General features: G+C 51.0%; 1 protein-coding gene across 2 annotated transcripts; it reads left to right on the top strand.

The window, feature by feature from the left end:
• The first annotated feature begins 371 nt into the window (after window positions 1–371).
• On the top strand, window positions 372–27,629 carry Vstm2b (V-set and transmembrane domain containing 2B). Of its 2 annotated transcripts, none has more exons than XM_026391246.2 (6): window positions 372–545; window positions 961–1,571; window positions 2,138–2,322; window positions 3,358–3,387; window positions 4,753–5,224; window positions 27,053–27,629. In XM_026391246.2, exons 2-6 carry the CDS (start codon window positions 1,490–1,492, stop codon window positions 27,139–27,141), a joined length of 858 nt encoding a protein of 285 aa, XP_026247031.1. In that variant the 5' UTR covers window positions 372–545; window positions 961–1,489; the 3' UTR covers window positions 27,142–27,629. The 2 variants fall into 2 exon arrangements, with proteins under 2 accessions (XP_026247031.1, XP_026247032.1); XM_026391247.2 differs by lacking the exon at window positions 27,053–27,629 and adding an exon at window positions 12,287–12,349.
• Window positions 27,630–27,917: the final 288 nt, after the last annotated feature.

Genomic DNA, 27,917 nt, shown 5'->3' with positions numbered 1-27,917 from the left:
CGCACTCCCTCAGATGTCTGAGGAGATGGCAGGCTCCGATGAAGTCTGGGGGAGACCGGGATGCAGGGGCTGCAAGAGCGGGGGATGGGCCCCAGGATAGCGGCTGTGGACTCGACCTCTGCCTCCCGTCTCCCGGATCTCCCTTTGCACTGAGTAAAGAGGGGGTAACCGCTGGCTAGGAACGTGCGGGTACGCAGGGACCGGCTATCGAGGGACAAGAACCCCGCCCCCGCCCAGAAACCTCCCGAGCCCTGAGTCGTGCCCGGCGCTCCCTACCCCACCCCACCCCCGCCGCCTCTGCCGTCACTCACGGCCGCTGCTTGCTGGCTCGCTGGTGCGCTCTCCGCGCCACAGGCACCTGCTCGCCGGGCGCTGTGCGCTCACTCTCGCTCACACACTGCAGACTCTCGGCGTCGCCGCCGTCACCCGGCCTCATCCCCTGTCCGGCACAGCGCTCCGCCCTTCTCCCAGGCCCCCGGCGCCCACCCACCCGCCATGTCCCGGGCCTGGGCCAAAGAGTGGTGCAGCTCATTGCCCAAACTGGGGTAAGGAGTTGAGGCCTGGGGGCTGCAGAAAGGGCCGAGGGACACATAGGAAACAGGGATGAGCGACCGCCTCGAGGGATGGAGACTGGGAAGAAACCTGGGAGAGTTTGGGTGGGAGGACCCCCCAAGCAAAGCGGGTGTGGGGCGGGGCTGCGCTTCAACCTGAGAGATGGTGGTCCCTCTGAGCGACCCCCGAGGAGGGAGAGGGTGCGCTCCAGGGCGAGGGGGGGCAGTGTGAGCTGTGGCAGAGGAGGGGAGGGCGGGGGTGATGCAGCGGTGGAGGCGGCTCCGGCTCGGCGCTCAGCCACTGACCGCCCCCTCCCTGTCCTCCCCTCCCCCTCTCCCCGCCTCTCTCCGGCTCCGGGTCCGCCACGCCGGACCCGCTCTCCTCGCGCGGCGCTGGGTCGGACGCCAGGTCTGCGCGCCACGGCTGAGCGCCCACTCGCCTTGCGGAGAGAGTCGCGGAGAAACCAGCGGGGGCGGCGGCAGAACTGGGCGAGGGCTGGAGGAGGTGGCAGTCGGAGCTGAACCAGGAGACCCGGAGGCAGAAGCTCTTGGCTCTGAGGCGCGCACTCGCTTGGCCAGGGATGGGTACTGGCGCAGCCCGGCCCCTGCCCGGCCAGCCGGGCAGAGACTGAATCGCACATCCCCAATATCCTGTGGACCTCTGACAGAGAGAAACACTGACAGATCGCCAGTAGCCTTCCGGCGGCGGGACCTCACCTCCTGCCCACCCCGCGCAGCGCCCCCAGCCGCAGCAGCGCTGGGCAAGCCGGCAAGGGAGAGGGGTTGATTGGCGGCCGCCGGCGGCCAGGGGAGGGAGCGCCGTGCGGGGCCATGGCAGGCTCCGAGGCGTCCTAGCCCAAGCCGGAGCCGAGCTCACGCTGCTGCTACCGCTGCCTCTCCGCGCCCGGTCCCCGCCGCCGCCGCGCCCCCTGCGGGAGATGGAACAGCGGAACCGGCTCGGTGCCCTCGGATACCTGCCGCCTTTGCTGCTGCACGCCCTGCTGCTCTTCGTGGCCAACGGTGAGCGCGGGAACTTCGCTGCCGCGGTGGGCTCGGGGAATTCTTTGCTGGGTCCACCGGAGCCAGCCTTCCCCGGCTGCCATGAAGGAGAAAGAGGAAGAAAAGGGGAAGCATTCACGGTCTCCAATAATCCCTGTGTGCAGTCCGGGCCCGGAGGGGTAGGGGGAGGAAAGCAGCGAAGGGTCGCGGCAGCCGCGGCGTCCGCGCGGGAGTCGTTCCGAGTCCGGCCGGGATCCGGCTACTGAGAGGAGGCCTGCGGGGAGCGAGAGTTAACGCACCCAGCCTGGCTCTGATGGTGCCGCCCAGAGCTGGCGAGAAGCGTGAACCTCCCCTGCCGTCCCACCGGATCTGGAGCGAAGCAGCCTGCGGCCGGCGGCCAGTCCCTGCTGCCGCCCTGCAGCTGCTGGACTGAACTTTGCTAGCGCCTCCGGCCGTGGGCCACGAAGTAACTGGGGGGTGGGGAGCCCAAGGCCAGTGAGCGAGCGGGGGAACCTACCGCCTTGCCTTGGGTTGCCCCAAGCCCCCGCCCTACAGCTGGTCACGCCTCTCTCTCCCCCCGCCCCCAGCTACATTCACCGAAGTCCCCAAAGATGTGACAGTACGGGAGGGAGACGACATCGAAATGCCCTGCGCGTTCCGGGCCAGCGGAGCCACATCGTATTCGCTGGAAATTCAGTGGTGGTATCTCAAAGAGCCTCCCCGGGAGCTGCTACACGAGCTGGCGCTGAGCGTGCCAGGCTCCCGGAGCAAGGTACCCCGCCACCCACGCGTCAATGGAGCTCCTGGGTCTCAGGGCTAGGGCAGCGGAGAGTTAACCCCTGGAAGAAGGCAACAGGGTTCATGGACTCAGTGTGCCGCCCTGTCACGCAACCCATCTCCCACCCTCGGCATCCCACTGCATCTTCGAAGTCAACAGTTAACTCAAAACCCTATCAATTCTTTTGATAATTTCCCTTTTCCTGCAACCTCCTGGAATTCTATTCCCTCCCAGCCCCTAAGAAGCCACGCCTGGTCTAGTTGGCCTGCTCTTCTTGATGAGGGTAGAGCATTTGATAGGTGCTGGCTGGTGAGGGAAGACCACTATGGTTCCACCAGGCTCTCCCTGCCCTCTGCCACTCCGAGGTCCCCAGGGCACAGGGCCAATGAGTTAAGCTCCTCCGGGCTGCGTTCCAGAGGCCAACAGAAAACCGTATTTGGGGAAGCCAGCAGGTCACCTCTAGAGCCTCCACAGGATCAGAGGGATTGCCTTCCTGTGGCTGCAATCCGACTCAGGCTGCCCTTCTGCCTCATAACCCACTCTCTTAAAAGCGCTCCAACATACACACACACACACACACACACACACACACACACACCCCTTACACACATACCTGCATTCTCCCCAGGTTCCCTCCCAAAGTTATTCATGTCTCTCACTGGGTCCTGTCCAGACAGCCCGGCCAGCCCCTCCATTGAATTTTTCACGGTTCCAAATTAAGAGACAAGGGAATGAGGATGCTCCGGAGGAGGGACATGGGCCTTCCTAGCAATGCATTCTCCCCTCTTCAGCCGGCAGGTGTGTGCTAAGACAGCCACTCCTTGACAGGCACCATGTTAGCTCTAAACCCAGCTTTCTTCCAGTCAAACTGCCGGAAATTCCGACGTCCTCCATGCCCTCAACCCTCGCCATACCCCAGGCAGTTTCGGGTCGCAGCCTGAGCGTGGAAGGTCCCTCGGCCAAAGGCAGATCTGAGTTTCCCGAGCCTGAATGCCAACAGCCTAATGTGTCTCTCCCTTTGCATTTTAGGTAACAAATAAGGATGCAACTAAAATCAGCGTAAGTGTGGAGCCCAGCATGGGCCGCGGGAGACCCCTTCTGGCCGCTTCGGGCCCCGCAGCTCCCTCCCCTTTAGAAAGTCTAGGCAGCCGCGCTGTGTACAGCCGCACTCGCAGCTTTGCATTGTCGGCCGCTTGGCGTGTCTGGGCGCCATCTGTCGCTGGTAGCAGGATCGGTTCTCTTTTGTGTAAATCAAGGGTCCAAGGCCTGAGTCTCCCAAGTCGGCTAGGCTCTCACCTGTAAAACTCTCCTTCCTCCGGACCGCGCGCTTAGGCCTCTTGGGCCTCTGCTGGCTTTTCTTCTACTGTCATTTCTCCCAACACCGCGACCCCGCGGCTGCCTGCCCTCGCCGAGACCAGTGCTCCTTTTCCCACCCCTCTCTGCTCCGCCCAGCACACAGGCCCCGCGGCCCGGCAGCGCCCGCCGCTGCAGCCCTGCCCTCCGCCTGAGCGAAGTATTGTTGGGGGCGGGGTGACCGGTATTCTTGCCCAGCTGCGCGGGGTCGGGGTCCTGGGGTTCGTAAAGCTGGGAGAAGCGCCCGAGCTTCCGCAGTCGGAGCGTGGAAGTAGCTGGGCCTGAAGACAGCGAGAGCCTCCCCGTGGGCTCGGTTCAGAGGTGAGGGTTCCCTGGGTGTTTGGTGAGTGCCTCTGAGCGGTTCCTTCCCGACGACTCCACCAGGCAGCAGAGAGGAGCGCTTTGTCGCCAGCTTCAGGCGCCCTCGCGGAAAGGCGGGTTCGTACCTGGAGTCCAGAGAGTCAGGCAGTAGCCTCAGTGTCTCCTACCTCCTTGGGAGAGCCAGGGTTAGCTGCGACGGGCGGGGATCACAGTAGGCAACGAGGCTTTCCCTAATACTCTACCCAGGCCCTCCCAACTCCAGATAAAAGGGAGCGTGAATGCGGGTCTGAGTAGTGGGCTAGACTTAAGGCAATGCCTCAGAGCTGATGCGGTTGGTCGGAGCACCTGCAGCAGTAAAGACGTGGACGGTTAGCGATCAGGAGACCCAGCCTTCTTTCTTGAAGGTGCAGGAGGAAGGAAGGAGAGAATGATTGCTATTCTGAAGTAAAAGCTAGGGGAAGACAAGGTGTGTGGGGACGGAGCAGGGGGTTCAAGAAGAGGAGTTGGGGACCTGGGAACCTGGTGACTCAATGGACATAGCAACAAGGCCCCCCAAACGGAGTTGGGAGCCCCATGCCACTGGGGAGATATGGATTGAAAGGAAAGCCAGACTCTGATGGTGGGCATTCCAGGGTCAAGGAAGTATTGGAAATATTGGGGTGCTCTGGCAAGGAGACTCGATGGCAGCACCAGTAAGAAGAGCAGGTTTGGGACTTCCCCAGACAGGCCTCTAACCCCACTCTTTTGCAGACCGTGCGTGTCCAGGGTAATGACATCTCGCACCGGCTTCGGCTCTCGGCAGTGCGACTGCAGGATGAGGGCGTATACGAGTGCCGCGTGTCAGACTACAGCGACGACGACACGCAGGAGCACAAGGCCCAGGCGCTGCTGCGCGTGCTCTCGCGCTTCGCACCGCCCAACATGCAGGCTGCTGAGGCCGTGTCCCATATCCAGAGCAGCGGCCCACGCCGCCACGGATCCCCCAGCGCCGCCAACACCAACAACGCGGGCGCCACGGGCCGCACCACTTCTGAACCTGGCCGAGGCGACAAGAGCTCACCACCCGGGAGTCCCCCTGCAGTTCCTGGACCCGGAGTTCCAGAATCCGCTGCCGCCTCCGCAGCCCACACAGCCACCACTACCGTCGCATCTGCTGCCGCTGCTTCGTCAGCGTCGCCACCACTGGGCCAGGCTGTCCTTCTGCGCCAGAGGCATGGTTCCGGTAAGAAATCGCGTGGAGAGGGGACGCGCACACTGGAGGGGTGGGGTGTGAACGCCCCAGCGGGCTCAGTTGGAGTGGCCACCGCACCAGGATCATTTGCATGTGCTTACTGTGCCAAGCTAAGTTGCCCTGAGCTCAACTCCCTCCGCTGTTCTCTATCTTTACTGTTGGGCTTTTGGAGCTTTCACAATGTGTATTTATGAATGCGGGGGCTGCCCCGCCAGGACCAAGTCTGGAGTGTGGGGAGCCCTCTCGAATGTGGAGGACTGGGCCCAGAGAGTTACACTCCTGGAGAGGTGCGGGGGGGGGGGGGGTGTCAGCTTTACTCAGTGAGCACTAAGCATAGAGAGGAGCATTCCTCAGGTGGGATATTAATACCCTGATGCAGAGTGGGAGGCAGTCAGTTAAAATTTAGGACCTGTTCCTTTTTATGCAGGTTGGATTGATTGGACAAACACATATTGTCTTAGTGTGGACCCGCCTGTGTAACCTCCATTCTCTTTGGCTAAGGGCAAGATGGGTGTAGGCATCAGATCTGCACCCTGCTGGAAATTTTGCCTCTTGTTCCCGTTGGGTCCTTGGTGTGGGGGAGAGTGTGTTAAGGATCAAGCTCTTCCTCATTATTAGAAAGAGGCCCAGAAGTTAAGGACTGCTTTCCTAGAGCTGAGAAACTGAAAAGGACAGGATTCAGAGAAGTGGGTGTTGGAGAACAGGACAGGAAAATGAACTGAAGGTCATGACAGGCAAGTCCTGGAAGGGCTGATTAGCAGTAGAGTGGGCAGAAAGGCCAAGTGCCCAGTGTGCTCCTTCCCCCAAGGCACTCCCCACTCCCTCCCCCTACTCAAAGGTGGGCCTCAGAGATGGGCTTAACTCTGATTTTAAATAAGTCACTCCCTGTCTGAATTCTACCCCTCAGTCTTATATGATGCTGAGGGCTTCTCTACTAGAATTAAAGCATTGTGAGGCTGGGACAGTCACATGTAAAAAAAAAAAAAACCTTCCAGGTGTGCTCCATGTAAAACACTTCCAGGTGTGATGGAGCACATGTCCCTACCATGGCAGTTCTCAAAGTGAGTTCCACTACTGCCAGCTAAGGATGAAGGCTCCTGGACCATGCTGCTGAATCCAAGGTGACAGGCCTCATATCACCATATTATTCTACTTCCTTGATTGATTGTTAAACCCTTGAACAGTTAGGAGCTGCTGGTCCATCTTACAAATAAATTCTGTTTCTTGCTTAGCTATTCCCACATGGGAGCTTCCACTGTGTCTCACGCTGTTGCCTGAATCTGGAGGCCCATCCCTCTTAGTTCCACAAAGAGACCCACAAGACTTTCCCCAGGCTATGGGGAAGGTGGGTCAGCTGGAACCTCTCCCAAAAGACTCCAAGTTCTCCTACCTGGCTTGGAACTTTCTACCCCTGTATTAATTTAAGATAAATTTGGTGCTGATATAAACCACAAAATGAAAGGGGCTTGATAAATTTCAAATATATTATTTCTTGTTCACATCAAGTCCTGCCCCCTGGAATGAGGAGTATGATAGCTCTATTCCATGCAGTATTTAGGGACCCAAACAGACATAGACTTTCCCATCTTCAGCAAGTGGTTCCCCAAGTCACTCAGGATTGACATGTGGCTAACAGATGAGGGGAGAGAAATGGAAGCAGCCCATCTCAAACCAGTTCGAAGGTAACGGAGCTCTAGGCTTTAAGTCACACTGTATGTAGTGAATCAACTTCTTTCCTAAGCTTTTAGAATTGCCCAAAGGATGTATCACTCTTGAGAAATCAAGAAAGCAGACACTCAAACCATTTTGTAGTGCTTAATTCTCTCAGAGAAAAGCTGATGTAGAAAATAGCAAGGTGGGTGTTTAAGGACCAGGCTTAGATGTGGTAAATAATACTTCTTCCTTCATCCAATAACCATCACATGGTCCAGTGTAGATGTTGGAAAATGTAGTTGATGGCTTGGCAACTGCTTTTCAACCTCATCTCTTCACAGGGGAAGGGAAACATGAATCTAGGGAAATTAACCATCTTTATGTTGTGCACATTACATGTTGGAAAAGTGTTTATTGACTTATACAGTGCTTTAATTGATACTTATTGATAAAAAGACTCTTCTCCCTATCATCTCAGGCCCAGCAAGTAAACATTTGTGTCACAAGCTGAAACCTCGGTAACCTCTGGGTTGTTCCCCAGACCGTTAATACAGTAGCAAAGCAAAGGATTTGAAAGGCAAAAGCCTAGATCTGAGTTGTGCTTCTACCACTTCTTGACTGTATGACTTTAAGCAAGTGGTTTAACACCTCTGAGTCATCTATAAAAATGGAGAGGGTGATCCCTGACCACAGAAGAAGTTTGGTATGGACATTGCTGCAAAGATATGTTTATTATTATCACTATGGTCATTAGCTGCTCTGTAAGAGAGGAGAGGATAGAAGAAATAAAACTAAGTACTTGGTAGTTGGAGGCCAAGCTAAAAAGGGCTTTAAAAGTCAAGTGGAATCAAGTGAAGGATTTGGTCAAGGAAGTGCCAAATGAAAGAGATCTATGAGAGTGAACTCAGTCACACCCACAAGATGGGAAAGAGGTGAAGGTCATGAGCTCATTTCTATTAGAATCTCCATTTTCTCCTGGCCAGAGTCTGATGCTTGAGCCCAAGACCCATCTGACAGCCTGTCATAGCCATTCAGATCTCTAATCTGTCCTGGCCACAGGGCCTGAATAAGGGAGTGGGAATGTTCTAGGACCTTTCATCCCACAGCAGAAAACACATCCATGGAAGGTGGGATGGAGAGCACCCTTCTTCCTAGAAGATATGGGGTCATTGCATCAGCTCAATTCTGATGGTTCAGTGCCCAGGAGTTGGGGCCTTGGGGATCTGCCAGCCACAGAACAATATAGTAATGCTTATGTAGGTCAGGGCAGCAGCCCAGGCTGAGGGCTTCTATCTGTGTTTCCTGGGGTCCGGTGCAGGGTTCACTGCCATCCAGAAAGTATAGCCAGCTGGGCTCCCAGCAGGACATTACCACTGGGATAAGTTATGGTGGCCCCGAGATCTCTGTCACCTAATCAATAACCCTTGGAGGAGTCAGGTAGACATATCTCGGAAAGAACCCTGAGTTCCTCCCCAGCTCTCCTAGAAGGTGTATCTTCATCTTCAAGGTCAGAACAGTTGTGTCCCTTACTCCTTGTGAAGTTCTAAGAATGTTATTTTGCTGTAGACACCTCTGTGTATCATCTGAGCATGGAAAAGTGAGTTATATGACCTGTAGTCCACAAACACACCTCATCAGCCTTGTCCCAAGGAAGGAACCATGCCAGTTTTGTTTTTGTTGTTGTTGTTTGTTTGTTTGTGTGGTGCTGAGGATCGAACCAGTGCTTCGCCCATGCTAGGCAAGCACTCTACCACTGAGCTACAACCTCTACCACTGAGCTACAACCTCTACCACTGAGCTACAACCTCTACCACTGAGCTACAACCTCAGCCCTCATGCCAGTTTGTGTCCCATCTTGCCCCTGCCACCCAAAGCCACCTAGGCTATGGTCTTCCATGTGGATGACAGTAAAAGCTTCAGACGAATTCTTTCTATTTTTAAGATTGACTTTTTATTGCAGTAAGATACACAAACATGAAGTTTACCACTTTAGTCTTTTGTAGATGTTCAGTTCAGTGGTGGTGTGTGCATTCATAGTGTGCAGCCATCACCACATTCCATTTCCAGAACCCTCTTCATCTTCACCAACTGAATCATCATACCCACATAACAATAACTCGCCATTCTCTTTCCCACTTCCAACCATGAGAATTGCTATTCTACCTTACGCAGGTATTAATAAACCTTCCCAAAGAACTGCCTCATTGAGCAGTGCCCTGAGCTTGACCACCGGTGCCAGGTCCTGCTGAGCCTCCCTGGGAGGTGGCCAGCCAGATAGATGATGGCTCAGCAACATGAGCCAGAGAAGGAGCTCAAGGAGGGTGTCCCCAGGCCTGGCCTATCCAGCTCAAGTTCTCAGCAGCTTTGTGGGGAAAAGTCCAGAAAGGACTGTTAGCTCCTGGTTAGCAGGCAAGAGTGTTTGCAGAGTATTTATCAGGCAAATGCTGGCAGTCGCAGATGGCACATTCACGAAGTCACCAAGGGGAGTTGATAAGGAGTGTTTACAAAGTTGTGAATGGGATTCAGGACCCCTAACAGAGGATGTCTGCAGGTCCTTAAGGCTAACAGCAATGGGGGTCATTAGCATCCCTAGGCTGAAAGAGCAGGGGAAAGGAGCACATAGCAGAAGTCAGGGAGGATAGCCAGATGGACAGGGCTGCCTGACAGGAGTCTGACATCAGGGAAGGGATGCAGCCAACCCACAGTGACCCAGCAAGGACTTCACTCTCCTTCTGGCCTCCAGTTTCCTCTGAGGGCCTCCAATTGACCAAACCCTCCTAGAAGCCAAGGTCAAAGGAAAGGCACCAGGGTGAAACAGTCTATAGAGGTCGGCCCCAGAATGCATAAGGATGAGAGGAGGATTTGGGAGACTAAAAAGGTCCATCCCCGGCCCTGGTTGAATGGACACTGGCTGGTTCCCATTGGTGACTTTAGGAGTGTTCCCAGTCCACTTCTGTAGTCAGTCCCCATTAAGCAGTTACTTCCAGAAGGACAACAGAAAGAGGTCTCTGTTTTGTTAAGTGAACTACTTTGGTAATACCAGGAAAAAGAAAGAGGGGACTCACTCAAATCTTCATCCTTTAGCTACTACACAGTCAGGCAAGAAAACCCTTCCCATGCCCATGTACGCCTAGCACAGCCAATACACATTTGCACTAAAAATTTATGTGCAAAACTCATTCATTTCATATCTCATTTGTCAGGAGACATTTTGGTATTTGTGCTTAAAAATAAACACGGACTGAATTAGAAAAGCAGAGCAGGCATAGAAGGCTGGGCCCCTTCTTAGCCATGTTCATAAATCTGGCTCCTAATTAATCTGAACATTTGTCATGAAAACTCCATTGCTGGTTGCCATTGAGAGAGAAAGAGACAGAGACAGAAAGAAACAAAACAAAGTACCTTACAGACAAACACTTCCCACCAGAAAAGGCACTGCAGAGTAGGGCTCCAATGATAAGAGTCTGCAACTGATTGGCTTGCGTGTTGGCAAGAGTTTCACCTCTGTAGGGACCTCGGGATCAGATCATATTGTGTGAACCTCTAATTAACCTCAGGGTTTCGGCTACAAGGAAAGGCACCATGACCCCTACAGAGAGCCAACTGGATGTTGCAAACTGCTGCCTGGTGCCCACACAAAGAACTGGCTCTCAATATTTCAATTAATAATGAGAGAAAGACAGCAATGGCCATGGTTTTGAGAGGCAGTTACTGTTGGGAGTCATCAAGGGCGGGTGTCCTTGGATGTTGTCATGGGAACCATAAACCATAACCAAAGGGGGCTATGGGCGAGGTGAAGACACTCACTATGTCTCAACCCATGCCCCAGCTAGATGTCAAAACCGTGAGAAATGGTACCGGTGTGACCTTGGTGAATCACAATACAACAGAGAGTCTCCAACCACACCAGCAAGGCCAGGGACCCTGGGCCCAGGAGGACCCCAAAAATGGCTGCCTTAAATAAACAATTCAGCCTTCCTTCAAGTTCTGATGTGACCTGAGGTTCATAATTAAGTAGAAAATAAATGTGGCAAAAGATATCCCAGAAAAGAGAGGGCGAGGCTCTTTGAGCATCCTGAAGGAGAAAATTAAAGGATTTCATAAAGGAAATGGCTGAGCCTCGCAGCTGGCAAGAGCTGCCTGCCTCATCCCTGACGGCAGCAAAGGCCTGTGATTATCAGCAACAGGGCGTCCTCTCCATTAAATGCCACTCACTGGGGTCCTATTGGCTCAGCCTCATGCTGGTGCTAAGGGGAAGTGGAGGTGGCAACTGTGGACTCATGATTAAGGAAGTCAGGGCGCCCAGGTAATTTCAGGACAGAGATATCTAGGCCATCCCCAGTGGGGATAGCCCTGATCCAGCTGAGACAACCCAAGGAGGCTCTCTGTAGGCAGGGTGGGGTTTTAGGCTTGAAAGAATCACCTAGGGCTGATATCCTCCCAGCTTCCGTCAATTCTGGGAAAGCTCCTTCCACTCCACTCCCAGTGCCCCATGGACTGAGGTCACGCCAAATGGAATGACCTCTGTCCATCACGGCCATCACTGAGTGGTCAATCAGCTCACTACACAATTACTCTCTCAGCATCAGAGAGGCCCCAAACTAGGGATAAAACAGCTGCTCTTGGATTATAATAATGATATATAATCACACTTGCCTTTTAGTGAGCATGCATCACGTGCTGCGCTCGCCTCTTGCAGGGTTCCCCCTTTCTGCAGCTCTCCCTAATTCTGCCTGCCCCACTGCATTCCCAGAAGACACAGCCCCTCCCCTGCTCATAGCCAGAGCCCAGACCGTTTCTTCAGCTGGAGTGGCAGCCCCCAAGAGAAGATCTGAAAGCCAGCCTTTCTAAATGTCACCTGGAGCCAAACCCACCACGGAGCTTCTCATTAAATACGCCCAGCGCACATTTTTAAAGCTGTGCATATTAAGGATTCCCCAAGCATCGGTGGGGATAAATGAGGTCAAGTGCTTTTGTAATATGATATTGATTAGTTCTGCTCCATGTGGACAGTGGCAAGGGCTTGGCTGTGGTCTAAACCCTCAGCATTATGGGAGATGCCAGCATGGTTTTAAGACATTTTTCCTGCAGCACAGAGGAATTTTAAAAAGTATTTCTACTCCCCCATGCTTTGCTGATTCTTACCAGGCATCTCTTGGAAACAAGCCGTTGAGAAGTTTCACTTTGTCTTATGTAAGGGCTGCAGGAAAGTTGAAGACCCAGCCCCTGGAACTCCTGGTTCCTACCTATTCGTTATGAAGGATGGCAAGCCTCCTTCCCTGGGGTGGTGCTTCCGGGGAAATCATCCTGCTTGTCAATGGCTTTGTTGCTTTCAGGCAAGATGCGCTATAAATACTAAGATGGATTACCCTATTTGGCCTCCTCCCGCCTAGGGTTTAGCTGCTGTACAACACTGAGCAATGGAGGAAATGGTAGGAGGTGCTGGATGCTACCAGGGTGCCCTCAATGGATGCTGGAGTCTGAAGCCCAGGCTACCATTGGGCAGCTTCTTCTGCCTATGTCCTCTATGAAATGGCCCCTGAGAGTCAAGCCTTGTGAAGCCTGGCCCTGCTGCCAATCCTAGGTAGAAACTGTTTCCAACTATTATTAGTTGTTCAGTACTGTCATCACCGCTACTGAAATCTCAAAGATACTTCGGACTGGATGGAGTTGGCTCTGGTTTTATGATTGTCTAAGCAGAGTTCATTGGAGGACTACTATTGACTCAAAATATAAATCCAAAGTGGACATTTTGGAAGTTGTTCCCTGCTCCTCTTCCCAGCTACTCTTCCGTGCTCATGGGTCCTGCTTGTGTAGCTCATTCTAAAATGACCAGAAAGATGCCATGAGGGAGACCATCAACAGTCCCTGAAGGTGGTTTGGACACTTTCAAAGAACACAAAGCTGAACACCCCCATTAGGGAGTGAGGTCGGGGGAAATGACCCAGAAAAGTCACTCTTTTGGAGAGTGGCCCATTCTGGTTGACACACTAAAACATAAACCCAAAAGACACTCAGGGCAGTTTAGAAGAAGTTACGGTGGCCACCATTTCCAGCCATTTCCCTCTCTCTCCTGACATTTTAAACACTGCTCACTGTTTAGCCAGGTATGCTTATAGGTAAGCCAGGGTCTGAATGCCAACAAATTCTTCTCATTTTTGGGCCTTAGAGCTCCAGCCACCCAGAAATCTCAGTATGTACCTTATCTTTCTTGCCCTTGTCCTTCATAAGTACCAGGCTGCCCATTTTCCAGATGTGTCCAACCCCTTAGATTTGAATCCTGACTCCTTCACTCCCCATGTGCAAGTTCCCTCCTCTGTTTATCATCTCACTGATACCAGTTCTCATGCCACAGCATGGTTGACAGGATCAGAGATGATCCTTAATCGTCTCTTAGCTTAACACAGAGCCTGACACCTAGCGAATGCTTAGTGGATGTTGGCTCTTGTCATCAGTGTTTTTCATGGGAACGGCATTAAGTGTCCAGGATCAGTAAATAAACTGGATAGGGTGCCCTGATTGGAGACGTCAGTCACCAGTGGAGCTAAAGAAGATAGAGCCGATGGAGCTTCAGAACAGAAAGTGCTGTGAGTTTGCAAATGGCTCAGTGACTTGCTATTTTTGTACATTCCGTGCCATTTTGGGGGCTGGGGTAAGAAACGGGGTTGATGCTATGTCCTCATCTTCGTCTAGCAGGGACTATTTTCCATGAGTCAGGAGCTCCTTGGTGAGCAAGGACAGCTTCATTACAGTTTCTGATGTTCCACCAACAAATTAAATCAGCATGTTTGCACATGTGCCCCGTAGGCCTGGCTGTGCCAACTGGGTTCCGTGGGAAAGCCACGCCTGTGTTGTGCCTGGTCGTGCTTTGTCATGCAGGCTGCCATGGGGGGTGGGGGGGCGTCCACTGTGATGCAAGGAGGTAGAGCCCAAGCAGCAAAGGAGCTGATTTTTGAGCTGATTTTTGCAGCACTGCATGGGAGAGGGAAGCAGACCGAAGAAAGCTCCCTCCTGTTGTCAGGTAGCTGAGGAGACTCTAGGGAAGACCTGGGCTGGCAGAGTTCCCTTCCATGGGACTTTTACCACAAGAGAGAGAAAAGAGAGCCTCTTGTGCTGGGAAGCACCATGCCCCTCAGGGATGGGCATGTGAGATGATGGAGCTTGGAGCCACCTCTACAGGCTCCGGGCATGTGCTAGCTCTTCCCTTTGTGTTCCTACATTTTTCTTGCCCACCTTCCTTCACTGTGGCTGCTGTAACTGGTGATTGCCACTAAAGGTTGCTACTTGGCACCTAGTAACTGGTCAGAGGGATGCAAGACAAATACACCACCTCCAAGTTGAGTGCAGTTGCACACACCTGTAATCCCAGCTACTCAGGAGGCTGAGGTAGGAGGATCACAAATTCAAGGTCAGCCTCAGCCACTTAGTGAGACTCTGTCTAAAATTAAAAAATTAAAAGGACTGGGGATATAGCTTAGTGGTAAAGCCCCCTTGGGTTCAATCCCCTGTACCACAAAAGACAAAACGAAACACCTCAACCAACAAAAAGAAGCCACCCCAGGAGGCACTGGGAGGCACTGCATACTAGGCTATCTGCAGGTGTAGGAGGCCAGGACGCCTCCTGCCCAGCCTTACTGCTCCATATCCCATATGGACCTACCCCACCACCACCACCTAGCATTGAGACCACTACAGATTCCCCAAGGTCAGTCCCCTACCTAAAACTGGATAGCTCCAAATACCAGAGAGCCCTTCCCTCTGCTGATCCCTGGCCCCTCCCATCAGCTCTCCTGGAGAGGAGGAAGCCTTGGTGTTCTTTAAGCATGTCAGTATCCTTATAACAACTGTTATTACAGTTGATTCTCTCATTCAAACGCTGCTTAGTCCAGAGGGACTTAGGGGAGGGTGATCTGAGCTAGGGATGGGGTTTCTGGATAACTACATCTAGTCTGGCCAAGGCCAAGGAGCAGAGTACTGTTCAGAGCATCACCTGGGCTTAGCCGCAACCTCAGGGAGGAGCTTGTGGTTGAACCATGGGTGGCCAGACCGGAAGGAAGTGCTCTAGAATGAACAGGAACTGTGGCTGGAATACAGAGGGGCTCAGGAAAGGCAGGGCTACGGTAGGCTGGTATTTGGAAGAACAGCTTCCATGACCTTGAAACCAAAGAGATCTCATCCAATCTGAGCTTCCAGAAGTCTCTGGCTGTGCTTTGGAGGTTCTCCAGCTTTTCCTTGCTGAGTACCCCACTGAGAATGATGGCCCTGAAGGACAAGCCTTGTTCAGTCTCACTTCTGTATCTCTAGTACCCCACATTCATTAGGCCTGGAACTAGTTCATTCATTTATTCAGGAAATGTCCATCAAGCATATTTTATAAGTAGGAACTGTTTTAGATATGGAAGGCACCATAGGAATATGAGCAGTGAGGTCCTGAGAATCTGACAGGGAGAAACAGACATCAGACAAATCTACACATAACAAGTGGAAATTTGCAGCCATAACTGGTGTGTCAAAGGGGAGACTCATGGGCTAAGGGATCTAAGAATAGGGGAACCCCAAGGAAGTGATGTTTGAGCCATAATCCTCTGGAAGAGAGCTGAGTTGACTAGGTAAAGAGAAGCAGGGGAAATTGAAAGGCCTGACAAAAGGTCACTGTGGCTGGGGCAGAGAAAGCAAGAAGGAGAAGGGGCAAATTAAGTCAAGACGAATTCACTGGTCAAACAGGATCAAACTGAGAGACCTTGTGAGGCGGGTATGGAGCTTTGGCTTTGCTAGCCCACTTTCAAATCTAAAACTCTTGTGGGTTCTGGAGTGCTGGTATCCCCATTAAACAGACTGGGGAATGGAGGAACATTGGGCTTTATCCTAAGATTGGCTGGGTGAGGAGCAACCGAGATGGGGCAGGGCATGATGCTTTTGGAAATGACCACACTGGCTGCAATGTGGAGATTAGAGAGGCAGGGATAGAGCAGACCAGGAAACATCATTTCAGAGACAGTGATCCAGGTGGAAAGATAATGGGTTTGGGCTAATTAGATGGATGGGTCCATGGGTGTCTGAATGAGTGGTGGATGGACGAGTGGAAAAACAAGTAGCTGGTAGGTGGGTGGATGTAAGGCTGTATGAATCAATGAATAGAGGATGGGGCATGGGTGAAAGGAAGGATGGGTGGATGGGTAGATGGATGGAAGAATGGAATGGGTAGGTAGAAGGAAAGATGAGTGGATAGATGGATGGATAGATGGATGGAAGGAAGGAAGGAAGGCTGAATGGATAGGTGAGAGCATAGGTGGATTGGAATGGGAGAGCAAGTAGTTGATGAATGGGTAGAGGAAGGATGTGTGACTAGGTGAAGGGGGAGATAAATGATGGGCACAAGGAAAGATAAGTGGATATGGATAGGGATGGATGGAAGGATGAGTGGTATGGGAATAAATGGGAAAATAGTTGATAGATGGGTGGGAGGAAGGATGGATAGAAGGGTGAATGGGGGATATGGATATGGGACACAGGTTGAGCCTTGAAGGATGAGTGCAGTCAAATCTGTGGACATGCCTACATTTGGAATCCCTGGCACCAACACAGCACATTCAGGCCATGTCTTCTAGACATGGAGGCCATAGAGAGAAAAGGTCCCAGGTAGTGGGATGGCCCAGAATTTCATGCCAGCCCATGTTCTGAGCCTCTGAACATAGACAGAAGGTATGAGTAGAGCAAGTAGACACAGCCAATCTGCAGCTAGCTTCCAGCTCCCCCACTGGGACAGGAGCAGGGGACCCTACCACCTGCTGGACTCTTGGCACTCTGATAGATACAAGCTGGTCCAGATTTACTGATTATTGTCCATGTAAAAGTTAATGGAGATATGTTTTTTTCAGGCATTTAGAAAAATCAAATCTCCAGATGGGCAGATGAATAACGGTATTCACATTAAACACTAATATAACAAAAAAAATACACAAGGCAATAAATCATAATGCTTTTTCTATTCTACAGAGTCATATTTTAATGCGTGACATATCCTGGGCAGCTCCTCCGTGCTAATTTTATTTAATGAGCACATGTTATAGAATTTTCAGAGCACTATCCCTGGGCAATCAAAATGTGTTAACCTTTTCAGTTAAGTTGGGCTTCTAAGGAAAAGTCCTTAGTGAGCAACAGGAAGAAATATCCAAGAATCATGGAGGCAGAACCTAGAGGAAGGTTGTAAGAGGGATGAACTGCTGTTGAGTCTGGAATGCGCCGGCCTCAGGGACCTTCCGCCCTCCTCCCCCACCCAAGGACCGTGTGTTCCTGATTCCTGATTTTGCTTGGCTACTCCAGTGAGTTGGAGGAAGAGACGATGGCCTGCACCCCATGCTGAACAGCCTTCATTGAAAAGGCATTGAGAGCGCACTGTGTGGATGAGGCACACTCTGACTAATTGGGACAGGAAGACTGTAGAGGGAAGGCAAGGATCCTAGACAACTAGGATTTAAATAGACTGGGACAGACGACTTCTAGGAGGAGCAGGGTCCCCTTATTCAAAGCCCAGTGTTCCCCCATTCCCCAATCTGTGTAATGGGGATACCAGCACTCCAGAACCCACAGTCGGAGAGTTTTAGATTGGAATGTGGACTAGCAAGGTGGGGCAGGGCCAGTAACAGGGTGAGATCTTCCATCTGAAAGAACTTGGGTGGGAAGGAGGGGCTAACACAGAGAGGGAAGGGTGTTCCGGTGAAGGCAACAGCATGTTGCCTTGAGGCAGGATCAGTGGTTCTCAAACTGTGTTCTTTCGAATCCTGGGCATCCCACCCCCAGTTTTGGCCAGTGTTCTGGCTCTAATGGCTTTATTCAGTGTGGGATCATGCAGCAATTAGCTTGATAAAGAGATTCTATGCTTTAAAATATTTTAAAATAATTTATATGGTTCAAATCACACACGCAAATTTATGACTTATATGAAACATACAAAATCTACAAATACTTTACGTATTTGCAACACCGAAAAGAGAAATTTGAAGTGGCTTTTAAAACAGTGTGCAGCATAATAGAATAAAAATTTAGAAAAGAAACTGGAATAAAAGGAAAATGAATGTAAAATGATAAAATTAGTTAAAGAAAATGTTAGTCAAGGGCTGGGTTGTAGCTTAGGGATAGAACGTTTGCTTAGCAAGCAGGAGGCACTGAAAAAAATTAAAGGAAAAGGAAAAAAAAATCAAGTTAGTCCAAAGGATGTGTGCTGAGTCTCAGCCAATTGAAAGGTCAGATCACTGTGATAGCCCCGTGCTCCCCTGAGGATCCTCGAGACAGACTTCCCAGCCTCAGCTGGTATTTGAAGGATAAAAATGCAATGCTGCATAGGAAGAATCTGACCTAAATAGCTGGCATGTTGTGGACCAGGTGGAGTGTCTAAGAAAGACCTTTATTTATTCATTCAACAAACATTTTGTGAGCATCCCACAGTGTAGGCTTTACCAGGTGATGGGAAAATACACAGCTGAGACCACAGTGGTTTCTGCTCTCCTGATCCACCCTCTGGCAGAGGAGACAGGTATCAGAAGGTAAACACACCCAAGTTGCCCAAATACAGCCCAGAAGAAAGGGAACTTGCTCTGGAGTCCGTGGGACAGAGGAAGCCAGTGGACCTGGTGTCTGAAGGAGACTCATGGGTGGAAGGAGGAAGATGGGTGGCCGGAAGGGCCCAGAGACCAGCAGTGTAGATGGAAATTAAGCTGGGAGGGAGGGAGGCGTGGGGGTGCACGGTGGGCTAGTCAGGTGAAGTAGGGCGGCAGGGTGAGAAATGTGAGGTCTTCCATCTGAAGGAACTTGGGTGGGAAGGAGGGGCTAACACGGAGAGGGAAGGGTGTTCTGGTGAAGGGAACAGCATGTGCCAAGAAAGGCCTGGAGGCGGGAGAGTTTAGGTACACGTGGTCTCCATGCAGGAGTCCAATTTGCCTAGAGCTTGAGGCACTCAAAGGTATGTGGAGGCAGGTAGAGAATTGTGTGTCCCCTGGCTAGAGAGCCTGGTTCCTTTCATAGGAAGTCACTTGACATTACTCTCTACTACCTACCAGCTGTGCAACCTCAGGCAAGTTACTTAATCTCTCTGGACCTTACCTATGAAATGGGAAAATAGCTTCTGTATCCTAAGGCAGCTGAGAGGATATTAAGGGATAGAATTCTCACAAAAGGCTGAATACAGCTCCCCGCACTGAGAATCTTTAGAGTGCCTATTAGCACCCTACAGCCCCTAAGGTTGTCAAATCCAGATGGGTCAGGAGGTGAGGGGCTACCAGGTAAGGACTGGGCCCCCACAGTGAGGGAGGCAGCCCCACCCTCCCCACCTGGTGAGCACCCTGATGCCCACTGTGGTCAGCGTTGCCCATGGCCCCACTGAGAGCAGCCACCTGACCACAAAGACAGGGCCTGATTACCATTCTCTTTAAGTGACACTATGGAAGGATCTTTTGGTGCAAGAATCCACTTGTAAAGAAATAGGAAGCTGGAAAGGAGCTAGCAACACAGTTGGCCACATTAAAAAGCAATTCTGAAAGTTGAAATTCAAAGAAAAAAATTCCCTCCCAGTCCCTCTCCGCAGGGTCCAGCTGAGGCACATGGGGAAGGACAGCCCCTGTTCTTTGGGGGTTCACTATGTGAACAGAAACCAGACTGCCTTGGTTCAAATCCCAGGCCTGCTTTTTATCCTAGAGTGGCCTTCACAGGACTGCTCAATTTAGCAATTTGGATTTCAGATAGAAAAATAAAAACAATGACACCTCAATATAAGTATGATCTCTGCAGTGTTTGGGATATATTTGTACTAAACACTATCCATTATTGACCTGAAACACAAATTTTACTGGGTATCCTGTTGTATTTTATCTGTCTGAATAGGCCTTAGGCAAATCACTTCACCTCCCTGGATCTCATTTTCCCCATCTGTAAAACAGGAGTAAATGATTACCTCCTCCATTCAGAAGGTTGTATTTAACATGGATAACACACTTGCCACAACCCCTGCCTACTAAGTGCAGGTCACCTTTGTCACTGATACAGTGAAAGGGCTCAGTCCTGTCTGTCTGGGCTCCACTGTGCCTGCTGCCTGCCATTCACTCCTGTTGTCAATCATCTAATGTCATAAGACTGGTGCTCTGGCTGTGGGGAGAGCTGCTTGCAACCCTCTAGTGCAAAGGCATCCACCTCCAACAGAAAGGTGGGACATGTGAGAAAGACACGTCAAGGGCCACATGAACAGCAGGCATTTGTGTCAAGCATTCTGTCCCCAAGTGCACAGGGCGTGCTCCCTGGGGGAGAAAGCACATGTGCAACACTTAAGGGGGCAGTTGAGCCCTAGACCTAAGGAGAGGGTGGCTAGTCATTCCGCAGGGTCAGCCTGCAGTTGCTTGCAGGTAGCAGTGGACCAAAGCACACAGCTGGTGGCAAAGGAGCGGTGAGAGCGGGGTGACTGGGGAGGACCATGGATAATCCCCAACAGTGGCACTGAGACAGTTTCTTTCTCTTGTGAGCAGAAGGGACCCATCAGGGAGAGTTCTCCAGGAGGAGTTCTGCATCTGAAGGAGGAGGAAGGGCACAGTGGTCATGAAGGCAGGAAAATGCTTTAATAGGCCACTGTTTTCAATGAGCTGTGGCAGAGAGGGACAAGGAATAGCTAGGATAGGCGTTGACACCACCTCTGCCCCCATTCACCCCAAGAGCACTCAGGCTCCTCCCACTGCCTGGACACTGAGCTGCCATCTGAACATCATCCCCAGCAGATGTGATGTCCATAGGCAATTTGTTATCAAAACCAGGAGCTAGTTACTCAGGGTTAGGGGGCAAGAAGAACTGGGCAGAAGCAGGAGGCACTGTGAGCCCGGGTAGGACAGATCAGCAGAGCACAATGAGAACAGACAGATGGTCCCACATCTCACCCACTGTCCATGGCTCCCTCGGCCTTTGTTCTGGACTTTTCTTTAAAATATCGCCATTTCCTTTAAACACCGACAATGTTAGTCACTCCTAGTTTTGTCCCCGTAACCAGCACACGTGAATTTTATGGAAGAAATTAATTCTACCCAAACAAATTCTGTTAGTGCTCAATTATTCCTCACTAACTCCCTTTGAATGAATATCTAGGAAGAGGCTTTGATTAAAATGTCAACAAGGGAAATAGCCCTGCAAGGTGGTATTTTCTCTCAGCAGCAAGCTGGACCATCAGCATCCAGGGAGAGCAGAGGGCTGGGCTCGCTGGCAGGACCAGTCCTGCATGTCAGGAAAGGGGTTTCCTTGGCACACACTGCATGGGGACAGGTGGGATGCAAGCCAAGCCTCCCAGATCTTCACCAGGGATGACTCAGAGGCTGAAAACTCAGGCACCAACAAAGGAGAGTGTGTGGGTGATGGGTGAGTAACACACCTGTGCAGAGTCCCAACTGCACAGGTCGGGGGCAGGGACTGGCAGCTCACCCTGGGCCTGGGTTGGGAGTCAGAAGGGAGTGGGGAAAGGGAGATTCCTGCCGAGAAGAGCAGCCAGCCACAGGTTTGCCCCAGCAGGAAAAGCAGGAGCAGTGTTATGGTTCTTGGGCCTTTCCAGAATCTATGCCTTCATGTGGATGTCTCCCAAGTTTAATATTCAGATTAGAATTTATTATTTTTAAAAGCTGAGGACACCCAACTAGACCCTTGTGCAAACCAGGCTCAACCCTTAGGCAGGCAGCTTGTGCCTTTTTGCCCCTGGTCTCTGTAGAAGATGGCATTTTGTAACCTCTGAGGCAGGAAGTTGGGAAGGTAGGAAAATAGGAAGGAGAGTGAGGGGCCAGTCTCCAGGAGTGGGTCAGTGATGCCTCTGACGCTGTCCTTGGCACTGGCCTGGGCTTCTGAACTTATGCAGAGGAAGGGATGCTGTTGGTCCGTGGGCAGGATGACTCATAAATGCCCCCTCTCTGTTCTCATTCTACAAGCCCCTGTAAGCCCAGGGAAACTCATTGCACCCTGGCCCCTGGAAGCTCAGAAAGGGAACCTTCTCCTTCAGAATCGAGGGATGTTCGTCTGCTGCACTCACAGAGTGGGGCTCAGAGTGCTGCTGAGGTGGATGGTGGCCCAGGGCAGGTGATGTGAGCAGTGGGTAAGAGCCAGCCTGTTCGCAGCTGCCCTAGAAAGACAGACCGCTGTCCAGCCCTGAATGAATGCTCAAGTCCAGTTAAGGCCACCGTTGCCTCTCAGGAGCAGCCCTCTTGTCTCATTCTCAAAAGGCTGCAAAAGAGAAACAAAAAAAAGATACAGAATTGACCATCAGTGCCCAAAAGGCCCCCATCCCCACCACTCGGCTTGGTTCCCTAGGTCTTCTAGCCAAAGAGCCCTTGTTCAAAGATGTGTTATGACATACAAAATGCAGAGCAGATGTGAGTGGCCTTGATCTGCTCAAGACAGGAGGGGCCTGACCTCGAGACCCCCGAGGTAGTCCCCCATGGATGGATGCCTTAGACACCCGAGCTCATGGTTAGAATGGCTTTGCCCCCTCACGACAGGACAGTATCTATCCTTGGCTGCAGCTTGGGAATATACTGCACAACCCTGGAGGGAGCAAGTTACAGGCAGGCAGAGCATTACAGTGCCAGCCTACTAAATGAGCTTCCAACTTAGCCAGGCTGCAGGAGCCAAAACCAGCCTGCTGACCTTAAAATATCTTCATTCTACTTACTCTTTTCAAACCTGAAAAAAAAAAAATGTAGCCTGTGAGCAACTCTATAAAAACCCCTGGACTCTCAGTGGCGTTTATTTGCAAATCGCTGACCCAAGCTCCCAAGTAGAGCCAGCTGGGCCCAGAGGCCCCTCAGTCGGCCCCAGTGGGTGGTCCCCCAACCCTCTTTTCCACAGAATAAAGCAGATGCCCCGTGTGCAAGAAAGGACAGACCAGAGTGTAGGTGACCGGATACCACCTCCCTTGACCCTACTACCACCAGTCAGGAACCTAACTCATGGTTGACCCCTGGACAGTGTGGCCTGAACAGAGTCTCCTCATTTACTTTTATCTCAATGCATTAAAGAGCCTCAAAACTTCCATATTCTTTTCTGTAGGGCTTTGGAATTCTGCAATTACTGGATAAATGGAAATAAGGAATTTCCCAGGCAGAAGCTTCTTGGAACGAGAGGGAGGGAAAAGAGGGGAATAAATACCCCCTTTGTGTTCTTTCAGGTTCTCTTTTAAATGGCTCCAGTGTGTCTCTTATCCTCGCTATCTAAATGATAAAAATTAATATCTTGATGGATGTCTTAATCTTAAGCCAAAGAGGCTTTGATTTCTGTAAGAATGATTAGCAAAGTGGAGAGGCTGGTTTCATGTACAGAATGAATCAGCGGCTCTTTCTGTCAGAGGATTTCCCTCACCTCCCAAGCAGCCTCATTTTGCAGCTTCATCATGACCAACTTCTGCCTGCTCCAGCGCTCTTCCAGGCTATTCCTGGCACTCCTTGGGAAAGGAGGAGATAGATAAGGAGACAGTTAGCATCCAATCAACACAGCAGCCTCCACCAGCCGCCAGTCTGCTCAGCCTCATGCCCTGGAGCACAGATGTCTCCATGCCATATTGGAAAAGAGGCCAATGGGTAAAAAGGAGACCCCACTTCAGCTCAGCCAAACCTCAGCTGGCCCCAGAGGGGTAAGGTGAGCTGGGACCTGTCAGCCCAAGTATTGCTGATAGCCCTAGCTGCCTTCAGGAAATTCACTATTTCCTGGAATCAGGATCCAAATGCAGAGGGGACCCCCATAGCCAAGTGCTAGACAACAGTCAATCTCCCTCAAAGAAAGAAGCAACACCCAACTTCCTTCAGGGAGGCCCCAAAGCCAGTCTTCCTTGTTTGCCCTGGTTCTTTGGGGAAACTTAAAGACAGTGTCTGTTTGCCTGGTGAATGAGGTAGGAGAAAGTTCCACATCCAGGGTCTGTCTTTCGCCAGAGAACTAGGGATGTCTCAAAATTAGTGATAGAGGAGATAGTCTGCCTGCCTGTTCTATCTTAGAATAAAGTTTCCTCTTGAGAGAAGGACATCACCAAAAGTAGTTTTTCTTCAACCCTTTACAGAGAAGTAATTATGTCACCCTTTTCTACAACATTGATTGGTGTGGCTTTTTATTCTATTTGAGGCCCTTTTGCTTCCATGCTTGTATGGGTTAGCCTTTGCTGTGTAACAAAGAACCCCAAAATTCAGTGGCTTGGGCACAACACTGTAACTATTTATTCAGCTCACAGTGCTGAAGTTCAGTGATTTGGGCTGAGTTCCCTGGTCTTTATTGAGTTCATCCATGCAATTGGTATCGAGTCAACTGGGGGATGGTTGGTCTAGAGGGACCTCAGCTAGGACATCTGATGGCTCTTATCCTTCATCAGCTGATCCAGGCTTTATCTCATGGCAGTGGGTTTCAAGAGCTGTGAGAGGGGAGTCCTCAATGCATGAGCATTTTTCAAGTTTTTGCTTGCTTCATACTTGATCATATTTTTTTGGCTAAAGCAGATCCTATAGTCAAACCCAGAGTGAGCACAGGAGGGCACTATCAGAGGGGTTCTTGTGGCCATTTTGCAATTTACTGCTAAAATATGGCTTATTCTGACACTTGGCCCATACACATCCTCATTTTATGGAGTGTGACACTAGAACCAGAGAGGTGAAGAGAATTTCCTGGGATTACACAGCAAGCTGGCAACAAGGCTAGGCTTAGAAGCCCCTCTCCCCAGGACAAGCCTACTGCCCCACACCACCTCTCTTGCCAACCCCCATGGCAACACTAGGCCAGGAAGTGAATGAGGTTCTATCCAGGAGCCAAACTGTGGCCATCCTGTGGCAGACATAGCAAAGACCCCATAGATCCTAGTGTCCCCTCCCGGGGGTTCTGGAGCCACCATTGCAGGGCCTTCTGGCCCTGCTGCTACCTCCTTATTTCAGAGCAGAGTGGCAGGCTGGTTGTTTAAGGTCTTTGGAAAGTCTTGCACAATTTTCAAACTTTTAAGCTTGCGTAGGTGAGACTGTAATAGTGGCAGTGACTAGTCAGTGGTACTTGGAGGCAAATTTGAATGTCTCCTTGCCTCTCTTATGCCCATCACTCCAATCAGGCCACCCGGCCAGCTTTACCTTGTCGGGCTCACCATTTTACTGCCACTGCATACCTTGAGAGTCGAGAGTGCTATGCATAAGCATCCACCTTTAAATACCTCACATGAGTTATTTCTGTCTTACCTGCACCTGCTCAAGTGTCAGGGTTTTGCAGGAGCATAAAGATCTGAGCCAGGAAGAAGATCAGGGAGACCCTTGGTCTTAGGCTGATCTCATAGGCCTTATGTGCCCACGAGGCAGCGCTCTGCTTTTCTGGCCAGATCCCTGTTTTCTGTACATCTGAGCCTCAGTGAATTCCACCCAGGCACCTGGCCATCCATCAACTCGCCCATCACCTCGTCCTTCCCAGTGATGCGTGACAGTGAGGAGCAGCAAAGCAGAATCAGAGTCTTTGGAGTGACCATCGCACTGCGATTCTTTCTGCTGACGGATGGCCAGAGGCAGAGTGGCATCCTGAGCCAAGCTGTAGGAGGGCCAGGAGTGACAACTGTCTGGAAAATTAAGATCTGAAGAGGAAGGTTAGCACATTTGGATCTGTCCTGTCCTTGCACTTCTCAGCGGGAGCTCAGAGCTGTGCACAGAAGCAATTAGCTCTGGATGAGACATGTGCAAAGTGGATAGCCCCTATCCCCTTTTCATTCAGAGGTTTGAACACCGCCCCTACTTACCAAAATGGACAGAGGGAATCCTGGAATTTCAAGCTAGAACATTTGTCCAACCCTCTCCTTTTACAAAGGGGAAACAAGAGGCTCAAGGCATGAACTCCATGACACAGCCAGCCATGGGCAGGGCAAGAACGATTAGGGAGTGGAGGAAACACGTTGGATAGAAAAGACCAGTAATGCTTTTACCTGCAGAAGAGAGAAAGTCATACATCCAGGCCCAGGTTTTTTAGGGAAGCCACAAAATTCACACTGAGTGAGACTGAAGGGACAGGCCACCCTGGCAGCAGCTTCCACAGGCAGCTGAGTGAAGGTGGCCGCACCCTCTGCACCATACGGTGTTTATACAAAAAAAAAAGGGGCCTTCTGCACCCCCTCCTAGGTACAGAGCTCCAGCCCCTCTGGCTGAGTGGGTGAAGGAAAGAGAAAGGCCTCCAGGTGGCGCAGGTGAGAAGGGTGGAGCAGGAAACTGCTTCCCTTAATTGGGCTGGACGCTGAGTCAGTTAGCAGTGAGGCTCCCTAGGGTTTAGACAGCACTGAAGAGCAGTGTGTATGGTGCTTGTACTCTTGCTACTCTCAACCCTGGAGGGAGCATCCCACTTCCTAGGTGAGAAGCCTGGGGTTCATGGGTGGGCTTTCCCTGGTTCACAGGAGGCCTTGCAACAGCTGGAGACGCTGAGGACTAATAGGGAGCTGGGCAAGTGGCCCTGGTGAGGCAGGATGAAGGTGTGGTGTTAAGGCCTCAGAGGCAGGCCAGGGACCCAGGTTAATGGTTGCATTGGAGAAGTAGGTAGAAGTGCTAAGAGTGCTAGGGTCATTTTTCAAGGATGGTAGCTCGCTCACCTTCACCATCCAGTGATTTCTGAGTTCCCCATTGCAGCTCGAGGGATGGACTGACCATGTGGTTATGGAAAGAAGATTCACACAGAAAACTCAGGTTGCCTATGGCAGGGCCTCTGGGAACACTGAGCTGTGTAGTTTAGGCAGGGAACTAGAGTGGAGTCACAGCAAGGGTAGAATTGTGTGCAATCATGGCATCTTCCCAGAAGAGGAGGGGAAGCTAGGTTTTCATTATTGAGGACATTTTGCAGCATAGATAGTACTCAGTGCAGAGAAAGCAAACTATTAAAATAAGATAATGACTTGGACTTTAGAGCTATAATCTAGCACATCCCCCTTAGGCCAGGGGCACCTTGTGTCTGACCACAGTAGGCTCCTGAAATGTATGGTCTATAAATAACAAGCAGTGGCAGCAACAAAATGCTTTATCATGAAATTGAAGTAGCCACATGTGCAGCCTCCGGCCAGGAGCTGAGATCAAGAAGCCTTGGAAGTCTCACTCTCTCCTGGTCTGCTTATGAGATGCCAGATTCCTGTGAATCCAGGGTTAACCGAGCCTGTTTTCTCATCCCCTGCAGGAACCGGCCCCAGCTATGCCACAGACCCGCTCCTGTCCCTGCTCCTGTTAGCCCTGCATAGGTGCCTGCACTTGCTCCTGGGGCACTGACAGACGTGGCACCCAGACACCTCAGCAGGCACACACCACCTGCCTGCACCCCTAGGGAGGACCACGTCGCCAGATGGACACAGAGAGACTGAGAAAAGCATGAAGAAGTCCACGCAGAAAATAAATAAATCATATTTTTGGGAAAGTCACACAAATGTAGAATACCCAAAATAATGCATCTAGTTTCCAAATAAGATGGAGTTTGGACCATGCAGTGAGCATGGGATCAATGATTTCTCTACTTCAACATATTTTTCTTTTCTACACCTTCCCTCCAAGTCTTCATTTTGCACGAACTGTTGAGCAGTTATCTTTAGGATAATATGTAAAAATGTTGGGTTAAAGCCTTTCTGACAAAGCAAAATATTTTTAGTAGATTATTGTGTTTAGGATTTTTTTTTAATTTACTTTTTCTTTGGGGGCTTTTCTTTTTTATTAAATTATTTCTTTTGAGACATTTTGATTAAAAAAAAGACATCATAATTAAAATTCACTGTCAATAATATTTATTTTTAAATAAAGATTGGAAACAAGGCCAGACACTTGTTTATAAACTGTATTGTATATTGCTAAATAACAGTTGAATAAAAAACACCTTTGAAATAACCTTTCTACAGCCATGTATGAGTGTTCAGCCTCGGTGACCACTGCAGCGTGGATGCCAAGGCTCCTGCTCCCTGACACCAGCTGTACTCTTGACTGGATGTCTCCCAGCATGGAGGATAGCCCAGGGCACCTGGCTGAGGCCACAGTGAACAGAGAAAACCACTTGCACA

Source organism: Urocitellus parryii, chromosome 15 (assembly GCF_045843805.1).
Source record: "Urocitellus parryii isolate mUroPar1 chromosome 15, mUroPar1.hap1, whole genome shotgun sequence".
NCBI lineage: Eukaryota > Metazoa > Chordata > Mammalia > Rodentia > Sciuridae > Urocitellus > Urocitellus parryii.
Note: the sequence above shows the minus strand (reverse complement) of the source record. Positions and strands in the feature narration are given on the sequence as shown.

Coding starts and splice junctions, on each gene's coding strand:
- Vstm2b (XM_026391246.2), top strand. CDS start 1,490: ATGGAACAGCGGAACCGGCTCGGTGCCCTCGGATACCTGCCGCCTTTG. Junction 2,323..3,357: donor TGCCAGGCTCCCGGAGCAAG/GTACCCCGCCAC, acceptor TTTGCATTTTAG/GTAACAAATAAGGATGCAAC. Junction 5,225..27,052: donor GCGCCAGAGGCATGGTTCCG/GTAAGAAATCGC, acceptor CATCCCCTGCAG/GAACCGGCCCCAGCTATGCC.